At 34.8% G+C, this 14,036-nt stretch overlaps 1 protein-coding gene across 1 annotated transcript in view; it reads left to right on the top strand.

The window, feature by feature from the left end:
* Positions 1 to 14,036, top strand: part of LOC131946293 (CD109 antigen) — a 70,410-nt gene that overhangs the window by 27,719 nt on the left and 28,655 nt on the right. Inside the window, exons 32-33 of the mRNA XM_059306986.1 lie at positions 368 to 518; positions 709 to 811. Of these exons, the coding sequence (XP_059162969.1) occupies positions 368 to 518; positions 709 to 811 (254 nt within the window). The remainder of the gene's footprint in view (positions 1 to 367; positions 519 to 708; positions 812 to 14,036) is intronic.

Below are 14,036 nucleotides of genomic sequence, written 5' to 3'. Positions count from 1 at the left end.
AAGAAGTGTGGAAGGCGGGGGGCGCTTACCTTCTCAAAAATTGTTGGGAAAAATTTGGGATTAATATAGATCTTTAATATGGAGAAAAGTATAATTATAAAATTGACTGTTCAGAACTATTCTTTGTGTATATGTTTAGTATTTGTGTCCTCTCCAAGTTTATTTATATGAAATTTAGACACCCCCCTACAAACACGCTCTACACTCAAAACTTAGATCAGTCTATTGTGACACCATCTTCATATATTGCCACTGTGTCTAAGTGTGTTTAACTTATCACTGTTATGGCACTTAGGGTTATAAGCACTCAGTTCAATGATTAATAATAAACTGTCATTAAAATTTTAATACCTTCTTACACAACAAGATGGCTAGGAAATGGACCCAGCAGTGGAATGGCCGTCCAAGAGATCGGTATCCCATCAGGCTTTGAGGCTGACCTTGAAAAAATCACCAAACTCGACATCGTGAAGAGAGTCGAGACACAAAACAAGAAGGTCATTCTCTACTTTGACAAGGTCAGTGTGACGAAAAACTTTTTTTTTTCAGTTGAAAAGGATTTCCTAGACTGGTTTAGTTTAAGGTGGTTATGCTCATCGATAAAATTTAACTTCATTACAATAAAAACATTTTAAAATACCTTGAGAATTGTCTTGAACCAAGGTGTATGTACTATCTATACACTTAATATGTGTCTCTTCGTCCCAGATCGGCACGACGCCCGTGTGTTTAAACCTTAGAGTCAGACGAGTTGATTTTGTTGCCAAGTCCCAGCCAGCTGCCGTCAGGGTCTATGACTACTATGAGCCACGTAGGTCACAGGTTTTTTACTAACATTGTTTAATTGACAAATATCCGTTTACAGATTTAAATCAAACATTGGTTTTCACATCCGGATTATGGTTGCGGTTAGGGTTAGGGTTATAATGAACTATATTTCAAATGTTAAGTAGAAATTATATCACAGGAAGGAAGTATGTTTTTTGGACGTTGAGTAAATTTCTATGGATAATTTATATTATACACTTAATATTCGTTTTCTCTCAAAATTTATATCTACACTCTTATATAAACATAATCAACAAAACAAACTAGGCGTGACTAAAGTACATATTAATTAAACTGTCAGTAAAATTATAGTAAGTCTTAAAAGAATATTTTAAGTGGATTCAGTTTAAAAAAAAACCGGAAAATACTAAATTAATTTGTCTAATTCTAGATGGTTTTCAATAAATATTTATAATATTCTGTCACTGTGTTTGTCTATCGTTCTATCTGTCATCGGTCTTGAATGCTCTAGAGAAAACACAAGAAAAATAAAGCTGTCTTGTGCAGATTGAATGACGTCATATGAAACTAATAAAGATATATCTAATTAAGTTAACCAAAGCGAAAATTTTAGAGTTTATTGAACTTTTAAAAACTACAAAAAAAAAGAAAGACGTCATTGATTCTAGAGTAATTAAATCTAATGCCGAAAACAATGCACAATATTAATGAAGTCATCGATACTCGATAATAAAGACAATAACATCACCACACAAACTTCTTTGTCTAATCTTAAAAGTGTTTCTTTCTTTCAGGCTTCTCTTCGGCAAGTCTGCTCCCCCCCACCCCCCTAACGCTGAAGAAAATCTACTGCCCCTCTCCAGAAATATAGCTTAGATAGAAAATATATACTATTACTATTGTCGGCCCCAGGGCAAAATTAAGTCTACCCCCACCTCCCGAAAATTTAAACTGCCCCTCACCCACAGAAGAAAAAGTCTGAAAGAAAAACTGTCTAGAGGTCAAAAGTAGGCAACACGTCTTAATTTTAGATGTAGTGTCTAGCTTTAGTCTGTATGATTTACAAGCTGAAAATTGCTGTCAGCGTTTCTTTCAGGGGGGTAGGGGGGGAATCCCTCCGAAGAGATGCCTGAAAGAATACGACCTTTGTTAATGGTGAAATTAGAGGCAATTTTTAGGAGTATGATCTACGACTCTATTTAGAATAAATGTGCAGTGACTACGTGCAGGTCAGAATTACCAGAAAAAGTATTGTGGTAATGTCTAGATTTAGCGTCTGCACAAAAAATACAACGGCGTCATTGATTGATGAATACAAAACAGGAAATTTACGGATCCGGTAATAGTGCCGATTCCGGATACAGTTCCAACTTCAATAAATTATGTATCCTTTTTAATTTCCTGTTCTTCCTTAGTTTCCGTATCCATCCGGTAAAAGTTTGGAATCCTTTTAAAATACCCGTTTGGGATTTTAAAAATCCCTTTAAAATGAAAATTGGTCGGCGTGGTCGAGTCGGTAAAGCTCATGGTTGCTAATCCGAAAAGTCTCGAGTTCGAACCCTCGGGCAGATGAGGCTCGTTAGCTGGGGACAACCACTCTTCTAGGAGAGGCAACTCCAAAATCAAACAACTGCTGCCTCGTAGTTTGTTCTTGGTTGGACAAAGGCTATGGAAGCAAATCCAAAAAAAAAAGCAGGCTGAAATCGGAGTCAATGGCCTCAATGGCGCATAACCAGTTGACACGTAATCCTTAATTGTGATGAAAGCATGGTCGAGTCGGCAAAAGCTCATGGTTGATAAATTCGAAAAAAAGTCTCTAGTTCAAACCCTCTGGCAGATAAGGCTCGATCCCTCCCAACACTAAGAAGAATGAAAATGGAAATTCGGTTAAATTTCTTTCGTTTCTTGCCTAATTTTCCGTATCCCGCTAAAATTTCCCGATCGAGTTAAAATGCCGATTCAGGATAAAAATCCGTTTTCCATTACATTTTTCGTTTCCGGTTAAATTTGAAGTTGAGGTGGGGATTTCGGTTTTGGTTTCGACGTAAAGAAAAAGACAACACTATCAACCTAGCGCATTTTATTTCTCCCTCATTTATCAAGTATTTTATATTTGTTAAAAAATTATGCATAGATTAAAAATCCCCCCCCCCCCCTTAATAAGAAAGTTTTATATACTACAGGCAACCAGGTGACAGTGTTCTACCAATCACAACTTCTGAAAGACTCCACCATCTGTGACGTATGCCCCAAGTGTGAGAACTGTCGCCCGGTCACCGGAAATTTTCAGGTGATGTTGAGATGTTTATTCTGTTGTTTCCGTTCACCGGAAATTTTTAGGTGATGTTGAAATGTTTTTTCTGTTGTTTCCGTTCACTGGAAATTTTCAGGTTATGTTAAGTCGTTCATTTTGAGGGTTACCTTACGAAATATCCTAAATCCAGAGAGTATAAATATTTTGTCTAAAAAATATGGGATTGAAAGCATTATTGTTTAGATAGTATGTCTTTGTTGTATTGTAATAAATACATTATGTTTCAGATATTTTCTGCTCAGAAAAATTGTATGTGAGGAAGTATGTTTGTACTTTTTGCCCGATGCATTGTATATGTTTCATTATGTAAGAAATAATTTATTGTATACGAGGCTTAATGTTTAAGATATTTTATCTGTCTGAAGTAATGTTGGGAAGCATTATATTTTAGATAATTTGTCTTGTTAAATCGAACTTGCAACGATCTGACTCTAGCGAATACATTTATCTCTAGCACTTTATAAATATAACTAGGCATGTTGCCCAGCTTCGCTTAGGCTTTCGAAAACATTGAGAATTTGAATGCTTAATTAATTCGCCCGAGGGTCGGTCTACGACCTCAAGAGTTATGAAGAGGTTCCTCCGTGGACATTTTTTAAAAATGTATAGCTCATATAAGGTACCGGTCAGTCGAGGTCAGTTTTGACCCCCTCATCGTAGACTTTTCGGCCAACCGGCCCCCGTGTTCTGTCGCCCCAAAGCAAGGTCCTGCCAAATTTGAAGCGCCTGCGGCGCCGGGAAGTGCCCTATCGGACACCCGACAATCTAGATCTAGATCTAGATTCCTAAAAGAATTTTTTTTTTAAGTTTAGCCCGAGAATAATAAAAAAAAATACATTAACCAAGTTGACTTGGTGTGTCTCGAACCCGCACCACTTGCGTGGGTTAATGTACACTAACATCTTCGCTATTTAGGCACCTTATAAAATACGGAGAATGAAACACGTATTTTAAAATCTTAACTTACGCGAATATGCCTATTCTTTCAAATTAATTTTTTTATCCCAAATTAGCCAGTTCCAAACAAAGATTTTGTATAAAATAAATAAGTCTTGAAATAGTTTAGTCCAAATATAGAAATTTATTTTTGGAATTAATTTTAGAGAAGTTAGAGTCTAAATCTAGATCTTAGCGTCTACGTCTAGATCTAGTTATTGCGTAGATTTAGATTTAGATTTAGTCTAGATCTAGAATCTCTAGATCTAGAATCCAAATACATAAAATAAATTTTATGAGTTTAGGCCGGAAAAATTGTATTGTATACATTTCATAGTGTACGTAGATCTTAATCAAATTTGAATGAAATAGTTCATTTCTTTTTATTCTAAACACGGCAGATGACGTCATTAGTTAATGTATAAGCAATAGTGACGTCACAGTTTAATGCGTTCTTTTTCACATATATTAATGCTTTTCCGGTTGCATAAATAATACTGTTTCTCTACATTCGAATACGCCTTTAATTTTTATTTTTTTTCTTTAAATAAAATTGTGGTTATACATTTAAAACATCTAACATATTATTTTCAACAAAAGTCCGTATAAAGTTCTCAATATATCGCTGCCGTTTCTGACGTGATGTCCGGCGAAAATATTTTGCGGACAGACAGAGAGAGAGAGAGAGAGAGAGGTGCGAACGTGGGGTTTTATAGATTTAGATATGCAGTTCAGTCTTTGATCTATGAATGCGATTTATCGAAAAATTTGACAAACATTTCTAAAGCAAAATGTACACATAAACGTGTGATCATCATAATATTAATTGTTTATTCTCACAGATTTTAAAGAAAACATGGGATGCATGCAAAGCTCTCCTCTCACGTTTTACAGACATGGTGTTTGATATTACACATCTCTTATAGCAAACATAACATATTGGCAAACATATTGGCTAATAAAATGTTGCTTTCAAAACTGTCTTTGTTTGTGATACAATTTTTTGGTACTATTACAATGTGTTGGTTCATGTTATAATCTTTTCTTTGTTTAACTTTCTTGTATGGTGAGTATGTATTAAAATACTGTAATAGGCTTGAAAAGTCTTTGAAATCGTACAACAATTAAAAATCTTTACATTGTAAAAAATTAACCGGTTTGGGAACAATCGTTTACACTCATTTTCATATTTTTTTGTTTTGAATATAAGCCGCTGAAAAGCCGTTTGAATTATTTTATCAATTCAAATACTAAAAAAAAAAACATTCTCAATCCCTTTTTGAAGTCAACCAGAGTGGCCACGGAAAGTAAGCTAGTTAATTTTAGTATAATTTTTCCGACGAATTAATTCATTTATAACGAGTCAAAAATATCTCGCCAAGCCCCTCAGAAAAATAGAAACTTTCTTTCAACTGGTTCTGTTTTACATTGTTGTTATGTTTACGACTTTGCGGTTCTTAGGGCAGATATAGTAGAGATATATTTATGTTAAACTGAAAGATTTAGCTGGAGGTGTAATCAGTTATGAATATGGAAAGTGTCGAGGAAACGGAACAAGGATTTCTGAATGTAAGGCAAAGATCAAATTTAAAATTGACATTGTCGTTGGATTTCCGCATGAACACACACACACACACAGATACACACAGACACACACAGACACACACACACGCACGCGCGCGCGCACGCACGCACACACATGCATCAGATGTAACTAAACGTGTAGCAGATTTCAACCTGCTTTTCATTTTGGATTTACTTCCATACCCTTTGCCCATGTTGATTTTGAAGTTGATGAGTTGCTGTCCTCAGTTATCGAGCCTCCTCTGCCCATGAGCTTAAAAAATTGGACCATCCGACCCCCAGAATAAAAGTTGATATTGATCGATCTCAGGTTGATCATATTCAAAGATGAAGTAACACAGAGCATCATTAGTAATACATTTACTTAGAGCAGTGGTTCCTAATTTTTTTCAAGTGGCGACCCCCTTTTACAAAAAGTAAGGGACCCGTGACCCCCATGGAATTAAAAAGTCGAAATTAATAAGGACAATGATAAAGACTAAAGTATGATTTTCTTTTAGACATTCAAAATGACTTGTTCTTGATAACTGTTTTAATACGATAAGTAAAATTTCATGCTATTAATTAGCCTCAACATTCGCAGGTGAGTTTTTGTTAACGCTAATCTCATGCCATTCTCAACATTTAATATATTTTTATGTTTGTTTTAATCGGGAAAGTGTTGAAAATCTATTCTGGCAAAGATAAGTAGACACAAAAGAAACTAAAAGTCAAAAGGCAATGAATTTTAGGTTTGGGACACCAAACCAAAAATGCGAACAGTTTTTTCAAATGACGTGGAGTCAGTCCGCAAATTTAATAATTCATCTTGTAATTCATCTGTAATGCTGGAAACATCAAGGGATGCAGAGAATGAGTAACGTGTCAGTGCAGTTTCTTCTTTAAGCTCAGGGAAAATAGCGCCGCGGTTCGTTTTCTAGAGATTTAAGTTGCCCAGAAATACCCTATTTAAAATTTTTATTTATCTCACAATTAGATTCATCTACCACTGCCTAATTGTATGGGCGCCGGTGAACGCACCTGATTCAATTTAGTTAACGACTATAATACTAATTCTTATACATATTCTATCCCACTCTTTAAATCGAAAGTATACGAAGCAAAGGGATGAACGGTGTCGAACCGCTACCGACTTTTATTTTTAATATACCGTATACAGTCGGCGTAGTCGAGTCGGTTAAGCTCATGGTCGCTTAAACCGAAAAGTCTTGAGTTCGAACCCTCGGGCAGATGAGGCTCACATGAGCGCCTAATCGCCCAAAGTGCATACTCGTTAAAATAGAATAACTGCTGCAACAAAATCAATCGGAGTTAATTGCCTCAACGGCGCATAACCAGTTCACACGTATACTTAGTTGTGACGGAGGGGATACATTCCAACACTGAAATTAGGAAACGAAGAAGAAGAAAGAAGTACCCTCCCGGAACGCCGCCTTTGCAGAAACCACCTATGGAGTGTTCTAATCAACTCCCCAAAGTTTCATGGCGATCGGATGAACGGTGTCAAACAGCAATCAACTTTTATTTTTATGATACGGTATATAGAGAAGAATCGAATCGTGTCACCCTAAAAAAATTTTATTTTTTTACAGAAACCTTTTCAGGTAGATCGATATTCTCAACAACTTTCCAAATTTTCATGGCGACCGGAACAACGGTGTAGCAATGCATAAAAGGCAGAGAGACAAATATATAATGTAGCGACTTCTTTTGGCATAATATTATTTTTAAAAACTACATTAACGTAATCGGGATTTCCCCTAATTCAGTATTACAAATGAACAAGACGCATCCATCTGCAATGGCGGACTTTAAAACACACATTTTAATTCTTATAAATGGTCAATAGCTCCTGCCTGCGTAACCTTTAAAGTCCCGCTCTCTCCCCCGTTTTCACAAGATGCAGCTGTTTCTCTTTCTTGTCGCGGCTATCACAGCCGTGTGTGCTCAAAAGTAAGTGGGGTTCTAGATCTAGAGAGAATGCGGTAGGTCTTACCCATCGTTTTTACTATCGTATGAGTTTGGTATATTTAAAAAATAAAATTACCGCTAATCGGAACATAGGTCTATAACAAGGCAAGTCACAGAGATTTCTTTATTTGAAATACTTAGAGCCTCTTTGGATATTTTAACACATCTGCCTTGGTAAACAGCTATCACATCTTTAAGCCTGGTTATATACTAAGACTAGTTTACTAAGACATTTTATATACGGTACAACATAATATTGTTATATATATATATATATATATATATATATATATATATATATATATATATATATATATATATATATATATATATATACCCTGACTAGGAGAGTGTCTTATCTATTCCCTAGACTTATAATAAACCATCAGGTCAGTGCAAATCTTGCAGAACTCAGACTGGTAAAATCCTAACCTTAGTCTTAACTAAATTTATTATCTTAAAGAAATGGAACCTAATGCAAAAAAAATAAAAAAATAAAGCAAACACTAGACCTCTATAAGATAAAAAAAACCAGATCACCATACAACCACGTTGCCTGGAACTAGATATACAACCATTGCGACTTCTCCAAGTCTAAATACTGAATGCTAAGGTCGCTGACAGACCAATAAGCACATTCAATAAAGAAGTAAAACATAATAAAGCACCATACGAAAATATCTAGGTTACCAAAACCACTGAAATACGACACAGAAACTGAAACACTGCACCACACAGGCCGCGACATTCCCTCAGAATGTCCCTCACTGTGCCAAACTTCACGTTCACGAAGAAAAAGAAATTTAAAATTGTGCACAAAGCCAAAGTACTCCCACACAAGACATACTACGCACAAGAAGATAGTCCCTAATTCAACAATAAATAACAACACTACATGAAACATATAGCTGGGCGAAATCAAACTCTGTAGTAATATTTTTTTTAATAAAAAATTAAACAAAACCCACAAAGCAGCCCTAAACAAGGGTAACCAAAACAATGCCCGCTCCATTATCTAACTTAATTTAAAACAACAATCCTCAGAAGGACACAAAAAGCTATATTAGTATTTTTCATTAATAATAATTAAATTAAATAACTTGTCATACATATATATATATATATATATATATATATATATATATATATATATATATATATATATCGATGGTCTCGGTCGCAAACCGTCTAACTCAAAAAAATTCGATTTCCTTTTTTTACATAAATCAAAAGCCAATATGATTCCCCATAATGCCTGAAAATATTAGAGAAATCTGTAGAATGATTATTGAGATATAATCATTTGAACAAACCGCCTATTATTTCTAGCGCTAAAAATCTCGGCGCAAAACGAATATCGCTATATTTGTCAGTACACTTTTGATCGGAAATGCAGTCGCACGCCGTAATCACACAATTTTACAGCACAGCAGTCAAAGTACTTATAGGTAAGGATATTTGATTAATTATGTTCAACTATTCTATTACGTTTTATCATTTTAAAGAATAATAAACTAATAGCATTTGTTTAATATAGCCTATTTCCAGATTTTCAATAACCAAACTGATTTGTTTACATTTTTTAGGCTAACACAATGCTTTGAAACTAGATCTTCATTCTAGAATCTAAATATCAATCAAAACAATATAATTCGAATTATATTTCCACAAGAATGTGCAATAAATTTAATAATTGTTAATTCAATACTAGCTTTAGATTGAGGGTTGAGATACGTGTTAAGAAATGTTTATATGGTAGGTTACAAAATGTTTGGCGTACATGTTCAACGACATGGTTAGTTGTTTTTAGTAGATGATTTTATGATTAATTTTTCAACAGACAAGCCTATCTCAACACACCAGCCTCTCTCAACATAATAGCCTCTCTCGACATACCAGCCTCTCTCAGCATACCAGTCTCTCACAAAAGACCCGTCTTTCCACATAACAGACCAGCCTCTCTCAACAGACCAGCCTCTCAACATATCAGCCTCTCTCAACAGACCAGCCTCTCTCAACAAACCAGACTTACCACATAACAGACCAGCCTCTCTTAACAGACCAGCATTTCTCAACACACCAGTCTTACCACATAACAGACCAGCCTCTCTCAACAGACCAGCCTCTCAACATAGCAGCCTCTCTCAACAGACCAGCCTCTCTTAACAGATCAGCCTCTCTTAACAGATCAGCCTCTCTTAACAGACCAGCCTCTCTCAACATACCAGCCTCTCTCAACAGACTAGTCTCTATCAACAGACCAGCCTCTCTCAACAGACCAGCCTCTCTCAACACACCAGCCTCACTCAACAGACCAGCCTCTCTCAACACACCAGTCTTAGCACATAACAGACCAGCCTCTTTCAACAGACCAGCCTCTCTCAAAAGACCAGTCTCACTCAAAAGACCAGCCTTTCTTAACAGATCAGCCTCTCTCAACATACCAGCCTCACTTGACAGACCAGCCTCTCTCAACATACCAGCTTCTCTCAACAGACCAGCCTCTCTTAACAGACCAGTCTCTCTCAACATACCAGCTTCTCTCAACAGACCAGCCTCTCTTAACAGATCAGCCTCTCTCAACAGAGCAGCCTCTCGACATACCAGCCTCTCTCAACAGATTAGCCTCTCTCAAAAGACTCGCCTCTCTCAACATATCAGTCTCTCTCAGCAGACCAGCCTCTCTCAACAGACCAGCCTCTCTCAACAGACCAGCCTCTCTCAACAGACTAGTCTCTATCAACAGACCAGCCTCTCTTGACATATCAGCCTCTTTCAACAGATCAGCCTCTCTCAACAGACCAGCCTCTCAACATATCAGTCTCTCTCAACAGACCTGTCTTACCATACAAGACACCAGCATCTGTCAACTGATAAATCGTAAAGGCACCAGCATCTCTCAACAGACCAGCCTTTCAAAATAGACCAGTCGTAAAATTAAGGCACCAGTAACTCACAAGAGACCAGTCTCTCTTAGCAGACCAGTGGTAATATACAAAAGACCAATCTCTATCAACTAACCAATCTTACCCTCCAAGACACCAACCTCTCTCAAAAAGACCATTCTTACCATACAAGAGACCAGCCTCTCTCAAAAGATTAGTCTTATCCTACAATTGACACGCCTCTCTCAACACACCAGTCTTACCATACAAGACACCAGCCTTTCTCAAGAGACCAGTCGTAACATACAATAGACCAGCCTCCCATAACAGACATTAGACACCAACCTCTCTCAAAAAGACCAGCCTTACCATACAAAAGACCAGCCGATCTCAAAAGACCAGTCAGACCTATCAAGAATTCAAAGCGACAAATATTCGTGCACTGCAGTACAAGCCTGATCCTACTGTCTACTTCAAAGTGAATTAGCAGATAGCTGGCAATTGCTAAGCTAGGGTCGTAAGATTATGATCTCTTCTGTAGCCCCAGTCAAGTTGTACAAGAGCAGAAAAAAAAATAAAAGCTGTCATATTTGAGCACCTAAAAGCAAGTCATAAACACACCATTATGATGATTTCCCTGATTTTAAAAATTTGTTGCCATTTTAATGTTTCTTTATGTGACGTTTATTCAAAGAATAAATTTAAAAAATAAACACATTTTTTTGTGTTACATTTTTGTAAAATAAGTAAACATTAAGTCAGTATTAATTTGATTAGTGTGTTATGTCTCATTCATAATATATCTGACAATACGGTTTCTGTTTTTACTATTATCATTCTACAAACATAGCACCCGCCAGATTTAGTAAAATAATGTAGAATAAACTCAAATAATTAAAATATGAGCCCAAAACTATAATCTAAATATTATGAAGTGTTAATTATAACTTAAAAACATAAACATAACTAAATCACGTTCATTGGACAAAACGAACGAACGCGGCTGAGACCGAAATTCTCGGCTCAAAACAGCTAAGTCTGCGCGCGCACAGTTAGACGGTTTGCACCGAGAATTTTAGACCGAGCAAACCGTCTATCTTTTTAAACCTGCTATAATTTTGTAAATATCAACGAAACCCATTTTAAAACGCTACAGTATAGTCGGTGGCGAGTTTCTTCGGAGATATCTTTAAAAAAAATTTGTATTAGAGCGATCGAGAAGGAAATAATCAGTTTTTTATCTCTCCTGTAAAATTTAAATTTTCGGAGTTAGACGGTTTGCGACCGAGACCATCGATATATATATATATATATATATATATATATATATATATATATATATATATATATATATATATATATATATATATATATATATGTCTATATTTATATTTTCTTAAGTTTATATAATTTTATAAACGAATGCTCACTCAGACAAAATTGTTTGGCTCCTTAAGCTATGTGTTGGTTAATGTAAAGTTTCCTTTCAAACCGAATCGTCCATGGGGCAAGTAGACTTCTGTTTTTGTGACCAAGGCACTGAAAGTATAATGTGAATAGCAGTGGCGTCGCTAGGTCGGGTGTCACCCGGTGCGGCACTTCGTGGTATCACTCCCCCAGAAACAAAGTATATATATATATATATATATATATATATATATATATATATATATATATATATATATATATATATATATATATATATATATATATGTGTGTTGTGTGTGTATGTGTGTGTGTATGTGTGTGTGTGTGTGTATCGTCCTACTGATACGTGTTTAACCTTTAATCACTGCAGATGTAATAGTAACGATGTTTATCTTTAATCTGTTAATAATACAGTTGGATGTAGCAATGTTTCCTCTATAGTTAGCATATTTACGTCATAGTGTCAATCCCAATCGTTTGTAATAGTTGTTGATTTGTACATAAAAGACTATTTAACTTTAATTAATCATTAATGGAACTGGCAGAAAAACTTTTTTTCTTCTGAACATTTTGCATTTTTTTGCCTTGGTGTCACCCCCCCCCCCCACCCTAAATGGTATTACCCGGTGCGGTCCTCACCCCCCGCCACACCCTTGCCACGCCTCTGGTGAACAGCACTATATCCAGCAGCCTTTACTTTCCCTGACGCGGGCTAGGTACCCATTAGATTAGGTTGTTCAGCTTATAAATAAATCCTGGTTTAGTTCTTCTAGCATTTATTTGCGATATAATAAAGAGAATATATTCTCGAAAGTTCCAGTTCGTATCTCATCCTCGCCCCGTCAACGATCCGCCCCAACATGGACTTCACCATCAGCGTCAACATTCTCAAGGCCACCAGTTACGTCACGGTCACCGCCGAAATACTAATGGAAACAACTGTCGTGGCTAGCCGTGCGGATGTATTTAAAGAAGGTGAGAGATCGGTTCGTTCTTATAATATTGTATCTTACTTGTTGTATCGCCTGTGACATTATTAATTTATTGTTTCATCACCTACGTCAATATATTTTTTGTCACCGATTCTATTATTGTCGTTTCACTTTGTCATTACTGCTTTGTCATTACTTTTATTATTATTATTATTATTATTATTATTATTATTATTATTATTATTATTATTATTATTATTATTATTTTTATTATTATTATTATTATTATTATTATTATTATTATTATTATTATTATTATTATTATTATTATTATTATTATTATTATTATTATCATTATTATCATTATTATCATTATTATCATTATTATCATTAATATTATTATTATTATTATTATTATTATTATTATTATTATTATTATTATTATTATTATTATTATCATTATTATCATTATTATCATTATTATCATTAATATTATTATTATTATTATTATTATTATTATTATTATTATTATTATTATTATTATTATTATTATTATTATTATTATTATTATTATTATTATTATTATTATTATTATTATTATTATTATTATTATTATTATTATTATATTACTGTGTAATTATTCTGGTGTCTATTACGTCATTATTGTTATATCCACTTTGTCATTATTGTGTTATCACATATGTCCTTTGTGTAGATAGGACAAAAATTGTTTATCTTTAAATTTCGTCTTCCGAAAGCCTAAACAAATAGCAACAACTTAAGTTGAAAGCACATAAGGTGTGTATTACTTTAATGTAATTTAGCAAGCTTTTCAGATGCCAAGAACTTGACCGAAATATAGTTTTATTCTGAGAACACTAAACGATTTGCATATTCCAAATCCGACATGTCTCCCTAATGTATCTCCCAGTTTCAGAGTATAAGACTAGCTTGGATTGACAATTTTAAAATTAAAACCACCTTTAAATTTTTTTTGAAATGACCTAGCCTTGTATATTATAAATTGTTTGTTCTGTTACTTCACCATACAATCCCCGAGACAACTCTAGCTTAAAATAAGATTAATTTTTAAAAATGCAGTTAAAATAATGTGTATGTTTTTCTCTCACAGGTGTTCCGGGCACAATCACCATAAAAGTAAGCATTACTTTTTATTGTTTACAACTTACTAAATCA

Source organism: Physella acuta, unplaced genomic scaffold (genome assembly GCF_028476545.2).
Source record: "Physella acuta isolate Inbredline_101_S28 unplaced genomic scaffold, ASM2847654v3 ptg000550l, whole genome shotgun sequence".
NCBI lineage: Eukaryota > Metazoa > Mollusca > Gastropoda > Physidae > Physella > Physella acuta.
Note: the sequence above shows the minus strand (reverse complement) of the source record. Positions and strands in the feature narration are given on the sequence as shown.